Raw genomic sequence first — 14,873 nt, 5'->3', positions numbered from 1 at the left:
ATCAGGATGTGCGTACGACTATGATGCTGTGACTCAGCCTGTAAGCATTAGTGAAGTCTCAGAACGAACTTCGCAATTGGTGTGAGAACGAGTCCGCAGATGAAGCGAGTAAGAGTTGGGAAAGAAACGGGTGTAACATCTACCAAAGAGGTTCCAAATCTTGGTAGATCTGGGGAACCGTCGACCGCACGTATGGCGAAGGGCCAAACAGTAACCTGGTGTTCCTTGACTATGATGACATTCAGTTAACAACAGTGAGCAATAAAACTGGGTCATAAATGTCGTTTATTAGGAGAAAGACAAAAACTACTTAAGGAAAAACAATGAACATTAATGCAACTTCATTTATGTACAAATATATTGTCGCTTTGTGGCAGTGTAGAACTGGACTTGACTTTTTAATTGTCAGCAGCATTTAATTGAAGTCCACTTCAGTTACCGTAATACTGAAACAAGAACATGTATTAGGATTTTGCACAATGTATTTAAACTAATGATTTATATTGAGAGGAAAAAGTAACAAAACTGCTGTCTTACCGGAGACTGTGTCTGCATGCCTGGTTGTGTCATCGGTGATACAACACCTTGGTAGCTTTCACTTCCACCCTGCTGGTATATTCCAGATGATGTACTAGGTTGCATGTATTGTGGTGTCCCAATCTGCTGAATAGGACTTTGTTGGGGCACAGACATGGGGTATCCCATCTGATGATGATATTCTTGTGGTGGAGGCATGGAGTGTTGGGGAGTCATTGGCATGGATGTATTTATCATGGTTTGACTGTAAGAAAATAAAGAGATGAAATATAGGTCGGTAGAAAATCTATAGTACTGTATACTTCGCATAAAATAAAAAATTGAACCAACAAATACAGAATTAACATATATACTAAATTATAAACCCCTCAAAACATTTCCTACATACCTGTCTCGGAAAGACTCCAAAGAGTCCTGACTAGATTGTAAAATACTGTGAACCAAACCATCAAAAGCACCAAAACCACTTCCATCTGAATCCCCATCTTTTTCACTCTCTTGCCTCTTATCCAAATCCTCTGAACTCAATTCTTCCTGAGACTCCTCATCACTGCTACTCTCAAATTTCTCGATACTAACAGAAGTTTTTCTTGTTGGCCTGAACTTGACTTCTTCCTGAATAAAATCTTCTGAATTACTCTCATCAGAAATATGTTCATTGTCTGGTGTAGACGTGGAAGTGGAATTATTTAAATTCACTTTCTTTACGGCAGCAACTATCTTCTGGAAAGGATTGCAGGAGCTTGTAATGGAGGTTGGTTGACTCATATATGGTGTTCTTGGAGTGGTGACACGGAAGTCAAATATTTCCTCATCAGATTCCTCTTCCATTCCTTCCTTGCCTTTTTCTTTTCCTTCTTCTTTTGATGGAGAATCAAATATCTCGGCAATGGAAGTTTGCAATTTATGTGATGACGTGCTATGCTGAGATGATATTTGTTCCAAAAAATCATCACTTTCATCTTCACTAACCACCAAGCTCTCCACTAATTTCTCATCCACTACACAAACCCTCTTCCGGGAATCCAATAAATCACCTTCTTTCTCTTCTAGAAAATCATCATTTTCATCATCACTGAAAATGGAACTTTCCACTAATCTCTCATCCTCCGTGTTAACTGTCTTTCCTTCATCTATCAGTTGACCATTCTCACCTTCAAAATCTCCAAACTCCACTTCTTCCACAAAAAGCTTCTTGTTGTTCCTCCCTGTCTTCCTTACAGGTTGCTCCTCTTTCTCAAATTCATCACCTGAATCATTTCGTTCCGTATACGAGGGAACGAGTCTGGATCTCCCTCGACTTGACCTCCTCATTACTGAGGTATCAACATCCTGATCCTGATCCTTGTGAAGATCAACCTCACTCATCACTTTGCTCACTTGATCAACTGTTTGATTAATTTTCTTCTTTCCTTTTTTTGAGTTTTCTTTGCCTGGTTTGTCTTTTCTGGATATTTTAGACGGTGTTTTAGGCTTTGGGGGCTTGCTAGGTGACTTGAGTAAATTGGTGCTATGGCTGTCATAAAGTGAAGCTCTGTCTATTCTTGATACTCGTTTTGGCGCTACATTCTCTGTTGAGTTTAACCAATCCCTCAAAGTTGCCCTGATAAAATAAAACGCACTGAACCTTATGACAAAATTTTGTTTGTCAGTTGAACTGAACTATAGTTTATAAATACAGTACTAAATTATCCAAACCTATGTAGCTTATATAGAGATAAGGTAAAAAAATAGGCATGACAGAAATATTCTTTAAATGTATCCATTTCGGATAATTGAACAGCAATCTACTTAAACCTTTATTTCAAAGTTAAAGATAAAAACTGAAAGTTTTGCAATAATTTATACTTCTCTGTTTTAAAAAAATGTTTTTTAAATGTCAGGTTTTGGATTGATACTTACGAAGGTCGATACTCCATCTGATCATCAGTCATCCTCATCTGTTGCTTCCCCCTCATCACAGTGGATGTAAGTTGAGGTTGACCGATGCTATTTTGTGGAGCCATTGTGGGCTAGAATTTATAACAAAAGTTGTTTATTACATTTAAAAAAAAGTTCAAAAACAAATTGCATCAAAATAGAATAACTCTAGTAGAATACTATTAGTGGATTGACTTGATTTTTGTTTGTAACGTTTTCGTAGCACCAGATCATTACTGTATTTTAAGCATCAGATCAGGATTAGATTCTCAGAATTTAATACAACATACAAGTAACTCCAATAAGTCATTAAAGAAAATTCACAACATAGAACTTCTTTCAAAACATGATAAAAGTTTAATTAAAAATCGATTATCTATGGATAAAGGCTTTATAATACAATAGTAAAATAAAACAGAATTTTATGTCACTTTCACTTGTATAAAATATATTGTAGCGCATTTTGTATGTTGTGTAAATATGGCTCACCAAGGTTAATTGTGATTTGTGATAGAACTGTTATATTTATTAAAATTCAAACAAGTATAAAATTAACCTGTGCATGAGGTTGTGGGGTCATGGGGGTCTGTGGTTGGTGCATGGGGGTTGCGGGGCTGATTGGGGTGGCCGGGGGTTCCAGTTCCCCCTCAATATTCTTCTTGCGTCGGCCTCTCCGACTCTAAATTAAAAAATACAATTTTGGCAACCGTAAGTTGATCTAAAACTTGTGCCCAAACATTAAGCCTAAATTATCAAAACTTTGGCAGTCGAATAACCAGAACTAATTTCACACAACGTTTTTTAAAAAAATAATAAAAATATGCTTCGTGAAGTATTAAAAAACAACCCAGCAAAATCAAATGGTGATCCAATTTTGGGTCGGACTGCAGGAAATGGAACTTTTGACAATTTTGTAGAATAGTTTGAAGAAAACCAATAAGTACAAAGAAAAGTGTGTTTATACAAAAAAATATTTTGAAAAGTGTCTATTAATAAAGTTGAACCAATACTGGGAAGCAAATAAAAGCTGTGAAATACCTTTGCTGGAGCTTGCCGCAAATCATCATCAAGTCCTGCTCCTTGTAGAAGGGAGTTACGATAAGTGACAAGAGGTATCCACGAGGAATCTTGGTTGGATAGAAGGTGTGGGGAGATGTGTTTGTCGAGGTAATGAACACTGTGGTGGGGTATGGTTAAGTGAAAGCAGGTTGTGTAAAAAGTTTATAAAATTAATTTGATAATAAATGCAGTTTTATTATCAAGTTCTGTTTTTCGAGGAGTTTAGTCACTTTAGTACAATTGTCTGTATAACTGTATATTTATCACATTATACAGAAAAGTTTGTCAGATTGTCAAAATAGGTTGATTTTCAAAAATACTTAGAATTATTGTAAAATCCAACCACGAATAAACAAATAAATTGAATATGCAGTTTATATTTAATGATGATAATATCTGTAGAATCAAAAGTTTGGGATTATAAAATTCATTGTTTTACTTTGTGCTTTAACTGCAGCTAAACAACTTACACTGTTCTTTTATCCTGTCTCATAAGTTTTGCAGAGAATTCAACCAAAATACCAAGAAAACTTAGATTTGGGGGTGCCACAGATTCGTTATATGCTGCGTCGTCTCTTTTAAGAGCAAACAAAATTCCCTCTCTGAAAGTGAATGTGTTGGATTTAGAAAAACAAACTAAAACCGACAAAAAAATTGCTGTTTTTTCAATTTGCATAATAACTATTTTAAATTAAAATGTGGTTAAACCAGGTTAAGAAACTGTTTTTCAAACATGGAATTATCCAATTGAAATTGTTGGCTTTCAGCTTGGAATTACCATGAAAGATAAGGTGCAAACATAAAAAAAAATATTTCTACCATATTAGGTCTTAAATTTTATGTCAACTAACTTATGAAGTTCTGCCACTGCATCTCTTGTCTTCACTTGATCGAGACCAAAAGTGAGCGCAAATCGTCTCGCTAGCTCCTTCATGTGACCATACTCCTGCGAGCTTTGGTCGAGAACTCCTCCTTGTTCACGAACTGTCTCTCGGAAAAGCTAGGATAAAAAATAGAAACAAACATCAACGAAAAACAAATTAATTTTTCACAAAATCCTGGTTTTAGGATAAGGTGGAAGACCCAATTTACACTTTCCACAAATCAATTTATACATCTGGTAATTTTAAACTTTTTTTAAAACGAGGTTCAACTTTTTAACTTCATAACTTCTTCATATAAATGGTCAAAACTATTTACAGAACATGGATTTAAATTATGGCCTATATTTTGTAAGAGTGAAATCATAACAGCTATATTGTTTGGAAACATTTAAGCCACAATTGTAACAAATTTGATTCTAACTTACAGACTTCAAGCTGAGCGCGAGTGTTTGAGCACAACCAAGTTTATTTACATGTCTTGTTTTACTGATCGTCTCCTTTATAATATCACCATAATCTGAATAGAACCTAAAAATAAAACAACATAATTTTTTTAAATAATAGCAGTAGTAAAGAATCCTGCAGGATGATACAGATTAGGCTGGTGGAAAGTGGTTTAGAGGTTGGACGTAGGGGGAGGATTCTTCACTAACACCATAAAATAATAAAATCAAAACAGATTTTATACAAATCAGCAAAATATAGCCAGGCTTACAGTGAAAGTGAGTGACTGTGAAACACATACCTGATGTATTGCTGGAAGACAACAGCAGCCAATCGAAGATCCACCATGTTATACACAAACAACTTGCAAATAGCTGCTAATAGCGAGCGACGCTGATGTAATGCATCAATTTTAGCTGTGTCATCCTCATCTGATTACAAACAAAAAATATGTGACTCTGTATATCTTTAACAGACATAAAAGTTTGTGTTTTCCAAACGAAGTATTAAAAAAAAATAAAATTTAACAAAAATTGTGTTTTTTCTGCTTTTTTTTATGTTTAGAGCACCCTATTTGCAAGAATTTAGTTTATTTATATTGTAGAGGTTGCAACAGACTTATTTAACCAAATACTTTGACACATAGAATGAAAACTTTCCAAATATCCTTTTTTTAAAAAGGCTAAAACTAATAAATCTAAATCTTTTTTACTGAAATTTTACCCAACCTAAAAAAAATTCTTAAAATTAAAAATCCAACTTACTCTCATCTTCATCAGGCATGGTGAAGACAAACTCACGAACGAAGTCAACAAGCGAATGTTGCAAGGGTTCCGAGGCTCGCTGGACCAAAGATTTGAGGTTGGGACTTGAGCTCGCTAATTGAGGAGCAAACATAACAAGCAGATCGCAGATCGACATGTATGATTCTTCCTGGATCTATCGAGAGCAGATGTGTTAGTTAGATATCTTGCTATAATGACTGAATATTATTTAAATCAGGAATTCTTATACTTTTTTGCTTGTGACTCTTTTAATCTTCTAAAAAAAAATGAAGTGCAAGCCGACAACATAGGCGTAAAGTTAAAAGTTTTCGGTTTGCAACCCTTTAAATATGTGCTTTGTAAACGCTCATACAAACGTAAATGTATTCAGAATTACTTAGGGATGAGACAAATTAAAATTACGCGGGTTCGGCGAGTCCGTGTAATGAGAAACAGTCGAATCGGATTGCCGGGCGAGTGATGTCACAGTAGCTATGTTGTATACGCCTTTCGTCAAGCCCGCACGAGTGTGTGGTTATCTTACAAACGAAGACCCGTCCGTCGGAAATAGTAGGTTTCCAGAACGAAATATCGCGGAAATAAACTGCCTAAATCGTTTCCAACACTGCTTTATATTTATATACAATGTTTTCCTCAGGCAAGCAGCATATTTATTACGAAATAGTAGGGATTCACACAAGGATTCATGGCATCATAATAGCGGTTGTTTGAACCTGGCAATTGATTACGACATAATAACAATTCACACTAGGGCTGTGGAAAAGTTAACGGTTAACCGAACCTATTCGGTTAACCGCTAACGAAAAGTTCAAGTCGTTAACCGAACTATGGCGTCATAGGGCATAAACGTATATCAATATCTGTCTTATTTACACGAAAGGCACGTGTTCGTGTTCGTTGATTGTTGTTTTGCAATAAGACAGAGTGCGCAGGGACGCTGTTGCTTTGATCGTGCCCTACAACGGCGATTACGCCATCAATCTTGATTGTTAATACCGCAGGCTAACTAGTTTTGCAACATTATATTGGTGTAATACACAACTTAAATGTTTTCCTCAGCCAAGCAGCGTGCTTATTACGAAAAAGCAGGCATTCACACGTGGATTCATTGCATCATAATAGCGATTGTTTGACCTGGCAATTGATTACGACATAATAGCAATTCACACGTTAATAACTGCGTCATAATTGCAATTCACACGTTGATTATTTAGCCGGTAGGTGCTTTAAAACAGGTTTGAATACGAATAAGAAAGCATTACTTTAACGTTAAGAACGTTTGCCCGTGTATTGCAAGCATAGTCCATACGTTCATCGTAAAGTTGCCTTTAAATTCGCGAAAGAAAAGCGATAAACAAGACGCTTTTATTAGGATTACACTTGTATCGGTTAACCGGTTAAAACTGAACGGTTAACGGTTAAACAAAAATAGGGAAAATCCACAGCCCTAATTCACACGTTGATTATTTACGTCATAATAGCGATTCACATGTGAATTATTTAGCAAACAGGAGTTTAAATACCAGTTGAACGCACTTGTGTAGTGAATGACGCATCGGTATTGACATATTTTAACGAACGTAAATGAAGTTTGTTCGTAGTAATAATGGCGTCTTCGTTTGGTCGAACGTAATTCCTTACGCATTATTAGACCAAAGAAAATCAAAGGGTTGCCAGGAAACCCTGCAACCCCGTAACTTTACGCCATTGGACAATGTAAAGACAACATTTACGGCAAGATAACAATGTAATTAACATAAAAAAATGTTTTAAAATCGTTTCATACTTACTTTCTTGTAGGGGGATTTTGCAAGGAGCATCTCGCATGAACTTAAGTACTCTGCTGTTCTCTTCCGAAGGAGACCAATGGCTGCTCGTGGGTCCTCCGATCCAACTCCAGAGCTTGTTGAAGACTTCTTTAACCCGGCTAATGAGTATACGAGGTGGTAATAGATAAACTTCACAGCTTCAAGCAGCATCTGGAGAGAATGAAAATTATTTGTAAAAATAACACTGACATACCATTAAAATTGTTTATTTTAATTTTATTATATGAACATATAGTATAGTAAGATAAGACATGTTTTCAGACTCTTTTCTCGTTTCATTTGGTAAAGCAGAGTATTTACTTAATTACACAAATATAGCTCCATGGCTAAAAAAGAGTTTCATTATTTGTTTTAAACACGATAAGGAAATATTAGAATTAGGCGCTACTACTAACTCTATCCAAGCTTAACCCCAGTATCATAATATCTTTTCAAAAATTGCATTGATTTGTCACATATAACATGTTACTTACCGATTCTGGTATTGAATCTGAACGTTCTTGTTGCATTTGAATTATCATGTTTGCCTGTTTGTTTAAAAGAATTACAGTGATACATAGTGAAAACACATTCCAGACATAAAAAACTTAAATATTTGTTGTTTTTCGAACCTGAGGATACAAATCCCACTGAGTAATATCATTGAACATGAAGAGATGAGTAAGTCTTTTCAGATTCTGTACAACATTATAAACTTCTTCGTCATCAACATTATCCCCCTGTTGTGAGTTGAATATATGTTTCACCACTTTAAAAAAAATTATTCAAAAAAAAACAAACATTTTTTTAAACTTTCATAATTTTGCAATTAAATATATAATTCAAATTAAAAATACCCTTTTTAAGCCCATAAAATTATTATGCAACATAAATTAAATGAAATGGATACAAATTAATTTAAATTTAGTATAATCTAATGTTAAAATATAAAACTAAAACCAGATTTCACAATGACATACCGCTTCTTTAAAAACAGCAAGAGAAAATCGTAAGTTTTCCGCCCACTTGTCGATCACCGCACGTCGTGCTATGGAAACTTTACTAAAAATAGCAAATTCATCGTCACATAAATGACTGAATGTTCGAGAAACTTCTTCAAGTACCTGTAATTAGGTTTTTTTTTATTTCACCAAAAAGGTTTCGGAAACGAAATTCATAGAAATTCGTTTAAAGAGTCAAGACAGACGACAGTATTATATATATATATATAAAAAATTTATAAAAAAAAAAAATATTTTTAACCCTTTGGATTATTTTTCTTATGTTAGTCAATTATATGGCATGAGAACTTCAGAATCAAACAATATAAACAATAACTCACATCATGCTCAGTATGTTTATCCATCACCACTGATAATTGTGTCAACAATTCATCCAAATGTTTTTCTCTCCTAAAAAGACGAGAGTAAAGCTCTAATGAGTCACGTATGCTTATGAAAACTGCTCTTAATATCTTTATTTGAACCATAAAGTGTAAATAAATTACCATTATTGTCATTTTTTGTTGTATCTTATTAATAAAACGGCCAAAGATGTAAACAAAGTTCATGTTATATATGCTACGATTTAAAATATGGGGATAAGTGCCAACGTTTAATAATAATTATAATTTACAAAAATGTGCCAAAAACAAATACGACTAAAACCCTCTCTCTGACTTTTCTGGTTAAATTCTTCAAAAAAACACTTCTAAAAATTTGGGCATCAAATGAAATATCCCCACTACATTCAAAATCAAACTTTACGGAATTATAAAAAAAAACTTAGAAAACTAAAATTACACAACGGTACGGACTTACCTGCTTGTTGTGTAACACTCCAGTTCAAAATATCTCGGTATCTGTAACAAACCAACTACTTTTTCACGATCCACATGAAATTTCTTAAGCAGACTTGGAAGAGCAACGGTAAAATGCTCTGTCAACTTTAAACGATCTTCAATCGCAATCTTCCGATCTCGGGATGCTGATTTCTAAGCGAGTTTTATTTCTCTTTAATATTGGGTTGGATAAAAATAAGTAGTTAAAAGCTAACGATAATAACAACAAGTTTAAAAAATCAACAAAACTGTACAGAAATCTCTAAGCACATGTTTACTACCAAATGAAACGAGAAAATAGAATGTAAAGGTGTTCTATCCTTTCCCACACTACTATATGACAATATACACACCTTGCTATAGCCTTGCCTGCCTGTAGGCGGAACCCCTTCAGCAGCTTGTTTTACTGAACACACCATAATGTCAACGAGAGCGCTCTCTTGTTTCTGATCCAGCGAGTCGCGATCATTGGCTGGTTCCTCAAGCAACATGTCCGACATACATTCCCAATCTTTCAGCATAGAACCAGCAACATCCCATAGTGAATCAACCAGGTATGTAGCATGTTCATGCAACTGCAGAGCACAGAGGTAAATTAACAAGGCAACTACTTACCAAACATATCGAAAGGTGATTCTAAACTTGCTCACTAAACACTCAGATTGTTCATAAATAAATTGTAATTACAGTTTAACAAAAAAGGGACAGTTTTACAACCCATTTATGCAAAAGTTTGAGATTTGGCAATATATTTTTTGGTTATTATTTAAATCATGTAATAAAATAGGTAACAATTGTTGATACCTCACTCTCCATGTAGAACAGCACAAGATCTGTGATCACTGGTGCATTTACACCTCTTCTTTTACCGCGTTTCGTGTAACCTGGGTTCACGTCCTGCATGAAAGAAATTTATATATAAATTTATACTGCATATATTTTTAACATAACAAGCTTGTATGTTTTACCAGAAATGAAAAAGGGTCAAAAACAATCTTTAACAAGACTGATTATTTCCCAGTCATAAAAATGTTCATTAAAATAAAGATCATGAAAAGTACACCAATTCTCAAGTTTCCAGTGTAGTTAAAAAAAAAGGTTAAAAAACTCATTAGACAAATGAAAAAAAAACGTATACTATTACCAGAAATATATTGGAACAAAAATTATGCTGTGATTAATTTACCTTATCCATGAAAAGTTGTTTGTTCAGAAACTCGGCAGCTGCAACAGCAACTGGACGATGACATGAAAAGACAAGTTGGTAGACACTCTCACAATCACTTGATGTCAGCACTGGTGTGTCATATCCACAGTTTCTGAAAAAATGTAAATGAATAGATTAAAAAAATGTAAATAGATGGGTTTTTCAAAACCTGAGAAATTAATTTACTGTTATAAAACAAAGCATTTTGACAATTGATTCCGTAATTATTTAACTCAAACATAATAAAAATTTACTTGCAATTAAACGGTGTGAGTAAATTATTGTCCCACTTGCAAGATTTTAAAATATGCCATACATTACTACACACCGATAGTTTAATAATAACGTCTGAAATACAGAGAAAGTTTAACTCTTTAAATTGAATACTGGTTTGTTAACATGAGTTATTCAGTTCAATAATACAAGGATTTAAATTTAAAATATCCGTTACCCCAAGCAACCAATCACAAACATAAAGTAGCTGCAAATTATACACCTTAAATGTCATTAAAAATAACTTACGATAATATTAAATACAGCAGCTTAATGGCCAACACTGCCACGTCATATTCTTTGTCAAGCGTCATGGACACGATTCTGTCTTTAAAACGACTCGTGAAAAGTTTTAAATCCCGAGTCATGTCGTTGTCACCATACAATCCAATTAGAGTATTTAGGCATTTTGTACGAACTTCTTTTTGCTGGTTGTTAACAAAAATGAAAATTTATATTTATATATATATAAATATAAAAATGGAAATAAAAAACTATTGAAATATATGGAAATAAAAAAAATATTGAAAGAGAGAAACTATGTTATTATTACTACTTTTTTACTAAACTATTTTTCAAAGTATTACCCATAATACATACTACTGTTTACATAATTACTTTGTCATGCAAGGTCCATCCAACATATTTCAGGTAACTGTCTGTAAGAAATACTTTGGAAAACATTCTCATCCAAGCACCAATTTCATCCATGCATAGTGCACGGATTTCAGCAATGAAATCCCGATATCGTAGAATGAATATTCCCTGCAAATGAAATAAATAAATGAAAATCTTAATGAAAATAAAATCAGGGTACTTTTGAATCGGTACTAGTGTCTGACGTCCGAGAAAAAAAAACTTACATAATAAAACCAGTTATTTTGACCAAATTCTATAGCTCATGAAATGGAATAACCCTGTTTTAATGTATTTAAGGTTTCTAGTAGTTACAATAAAAACAGACTGTCCAATGAGTTACAATTAAAATGGGATTTCGAAAGATGAAAATGATGTTTCAGCTTAATGTTTCTGCAAATAAAAACAGATTTCTATACCTTGAATATTCCATTAAGCATCCCTTCTATTTCACTTTGTTGCTCTTCCAACTGACAATGGAAATAAATTTAAAGGCTATATAAATAGGTAACACATTAAACAAATACTTTAAGCAAAAATGGAGACATAAATATTAATTTAATGTAATAATTGAACAAAGATGACTTCCGAAACGCAGTGTAAAAAGTGCCCATTTTCGATCCAGCATCAGAGCCGAGAAAGGATAATTTTTTAAACTACCGTATTAAAACTAGCATGTCATAATCAGACGTTGCCAATATTGGTTTGCATTTTAAAATTAAATAAGACACCACACCTCTTTTCTTTTCTGCATCAATATATCAAGTTTTTCCGACGCACGTTTGCTTATGGTTTTGTTGTGTTCAGCATCATATTGTCGCTGAGTGTTATCCAAACTTACACTGAGTTGAAGAGCCACGTTTACAAGACCGGTCATTAGTTTCATTGCTGGAAACAAAAATAAAAAGTATGTGTAGCGTGTCCTTACTTATCTGGTGCAGTAGAAAAAAAATTTCAATTGGGAAAAAAAGGTTAACCTATTTAATAGTAATGTGATATCATGTTATGTAAATCAGACAATTTGGTATATATATAAAATATTTTCAAGCATTACTGTAAAAAAGGGTGTGAATGATGGACTGCATTTTGGTCTTTATCTGTTTAGCACCCTACCTGCAAGAGTTGAAGTATGTCGGAACGCTCTTACTTGAGAGTTGCTGAGCTCAGTAAGCAAAGTTAAAATATTGTCCATCATAAATTGATCGTAGATTATTTCATATTGACACTGCCGAACTAATGCCTGAAGTTGTATGAATTAGAAATTAACAACAAAATTAAAACTGACAGGTTTAAAAAATTGGTAGAAATTAATTCATCTAATAATGGTAAGTAAAAGAGCACAGTTCTAATAAATAGGCATGTTTTTTAAAACTATGCAAATGTAAATACTGGGGAATTAAGTTGGGTTAAACTGTAAATTATTACAATATATCCATGAAAAATAATGCAACTAATGTGCTTTGTGGCTAAGTTGAAGATTAAGATTTTTAATTCAAAAGTAACAACCAAAAAAACACATTAATTATAAAGATGTAAAATTTAATAGATAATAATAGGAACCTCATTTAGTCTGTTGCGTACAATGTGTTATTTGTTCAGATATAATATTATAGCAATCACACAGGATTGTAAAAATACCCCTTTTTCAGTGATAATGTCACCGTTCGGATCGTCGAAAAACTTCTGGATTTTTTTAGTAGAAATAAATCCTATTTATATTAAAATCAACTTTCTTACGTTCGGCCGACAATATACTCTTTGGTTTCTTTGTTCCGTAATTATTGACGACACAAACGTGCGCTCTATTTTAACCGCATCGGTTACATTGCAAGAACACGGCGAATAGCTAAAATGACGAAACGGTTCGTGCAAACATTAAAAAAAATGCATTTTCCTAACACCTACTATACTAATTTTGTCACAAATCATGTCACATGGAACCAGTATGTGGTGAATTAAAAATGATATTCCATTTATTAAAACGACGTATTTAAATCGGTAGAAACAAATGAAAAGTTTTACGCAAGTTCATCGTGGATTAAAAATGTAACGATGATTACGTCATAATACCTTTGATAAACTATTAAAATTTTAGAAAACAATTGTGGTTTATGTGCTTCTGTATTTTATATAATTGTTTTATTCCCGATATAATTTTAAGCAAGCAACCAAGAATAGTTTAAACTTTAATAAATGCAGGTAAATTGCGTTTATGTGAATTTTAATTGGTGCAAATATAAGAGCGAGGAGCGCTGCTATCAGTAAATTGGAACCAACGCAAATTGTAATATGATATTACAAAGTATCTCCCCGGCCGAGCTTGGACAGAAGCCAAAAAACATCGTTCGTTGGCACCGCACGAGAACCAGAGTTTCATTACGTCACTTGTCACGAGAATAAATTCACAACGATTGCTTCGTTTGTTAGGTGTAGAATGTATGCTACCGCATGCGTCTTTCTTTATTTCCTACCCCCGCGCAGAGCGTAAAAATGTGACGCTCATACACGATGTTTCGATCTCGTGGTTCGTTGGGCAGTGGGCATTCCTTCCGATTGTTACGTAATGAAACGTCATAGTTAATAGTTATGTTGCAATAAGACATGTGACGTAACAATTAAGCGCAAAATGTCAAATTGCAGCACGGCAATGTTTGTTACTCGAGCGACTTCGTTAGCTGATTATTAGGGATGGGACGAAATTAAAATTACCCGGATTCGGCGAATCCGGGTAATGAGAAACGTTACCCGGTCGAATCCGAGTGCCCGGCGAGGCATTTTTATTTATGTATTGCGCGGCTGTCGTCGAGTCCGCACGAGTATGCGGTTGTCATATAAAGCGAAAATGCGCCTTGTGTAGCCTTACATGGCATGCATGCAAGCAAGTAAAGACACGTCCGTCGGCGAATTAGTAGGTATCAAAACGAAATAACCATAATCTAGTCGATTCATCAGACATGTATACATTGATTAGCGCATCAATTCAACTGAATATGTGGAACGGATTTTTATTTACATACGGAACGAATTTTTATCCATAAAAAAAAAACATTTATTTACATGAGAGGCACAAATTCCTAGACACCATTTAATACAAAAAATTAAGTTTTCGGAGATTGTAGTGCAAAAATGTTAGCACTTCCACATTCTTTGGCTTGAGACGATTACGCAGGGGAGATACAATCACGCCCGATGAACTGAAAAGACGTTCCGACGATACACTTGTTGGTGGACAAGAAAGAAGTGATACAGCTAAGGAAAACAATGCGGGACAGTCCGCGCGGTGATCCATCCAAAAATCCAACGGCGACTTTGAAGACTTTATTCGTTGGCTTCCAATGTAACGCATAACTGTTGTTTTTATTTTATTTTTTTGTTGTTCGGCGTTCTGTTCCAATCCTGGCGTTGTTTCAGTGTCAACAATTTGATCGTCGGACAGAGGACACTCAAACAAAATGCTATCTTCGTTGCCGGAATCGTCCG

The 14,873-nt window shown here is 34.3% G+C and overlaps 1 protein-coding gene across 2 annotated transcripts in view; it reads right to left on the bottom strand.

Moving 5' to 3' along the window:
- Nucleotides 1-267: 267 nt before the first annotated feature.
- Nucleotides 268-14,873, bottom strand: part of LOC100175748 (cohesin subunit SA-2) — an 18,475-nt gene continuing 3,869 nt past the window's right edge. For both annotated transcript variants that reach the window (XM_026840139.1, XM_026840140.1), the window contains 22 exons: nucleotides 11,813-11,863; nucleotides 11,376-11,522; nucleotides 11,007-11,185; nucleotides 10,464-10,596; nucleotides 10,082-10,174; nucleotides 9,631-9,852; nucleotides 9,258-9,430; nucleotides 8,780-8,849; nucleotides 8,418-8,561; nucleotides 8,070-8,177; nucleotides 7,932-7,985; nucleotides 7,420-7,608; nucleotides 5,609-5,783; nucleotides 5,146-5,275; nucleotides 4,826-4,928; nucleotides 4,368-4,516; nucleotides 3,987-4,118; nucleotides 3,496-3,634; nucleotides 3,014-3,136; nucleotides 2,440-2,549; nucleotides 538-781; nucleotides 268-446 (listed from right to left, as the gene is read on the bottom strand). In XM_026840139.1, coding sequence (XP_026695940.1) covers nucleotides 432-446; nucleotides 538-781; nucleotides 2,440-2,549; nucleotides 3,014-3,136; nucleotides 3,496-3,634; nucleotides 3,987-4,118; nucleotides 4,368-4,516; nucleotides 4,826-4,928; nucleotides 5,146-5,275; nucleotides 5,609-5,783; nucleotides 7,420-7,608; nucleotides 7,932-7,985; nucleotides 8,070-8,177; nucleotides 8,418-8,561; nucleotides 8,780-8,849; nucleotides 9,258-9,430; nucleotides 9,631-9,852; nucleotides 10,082-10,174; nucleotides 10,464-10,596; nucleotides 11,007-11,185; nucleotides 11,376-11,522; nucleotides 11,813-11,863 — 2,883 coding nt within the window. In that variant the 3' untranslated portion in view covers nucleotides 268-431. The remainder of the gene's footprint in view (nucleotides 447-537; nucleotides 782-2,439; nucleotides 2,550-3,013; nucleotides 3,137-3,495; nucleotides 3,635-3,986; nucleotides 4,119-4,367; nucleotides 4,517-4,825; nucleotides 4,929-5,145; nucleotides 5,276-5,608; nucleotides 5,784-7,419; nucleotides 7,609-7,931; nucleotides 7,986-8,069; nucleotides 8,178-8,417; nucleotides 8,562-8,779; nucleotides 8,850-9,257; nucleotides 9,431-9,630; nucleotides 9,853-10,081; nucleotides 10,175-10,463; nucleotides 10,597-11,006; nucleotides 11,186-11,375; nucleotides 11,523-11,812; nucleotides 11,864-14,873) is intronic.

This window comes from Ciona intestinalis, unplaced genomic scaffold (genome assembly GCF_000224145.3).
Source record: "Ciona intestinalis unplaced genomic scaffold, KH HT001139.1, whole genome shotgun sequence".
In the NCBI taxonomy this organism is placed as follows: Eukaryota; Metazoa; Chordata; class Ascidiacea; order Phlebobranchia; family Cionidae; genus Ciona; species Ciona intestinalis.
The sequence above is the reverse complement of the archived record's forward strand: the minus strand, read 5'-3'. Positions and strand labels throughout refer to the sequence as shown.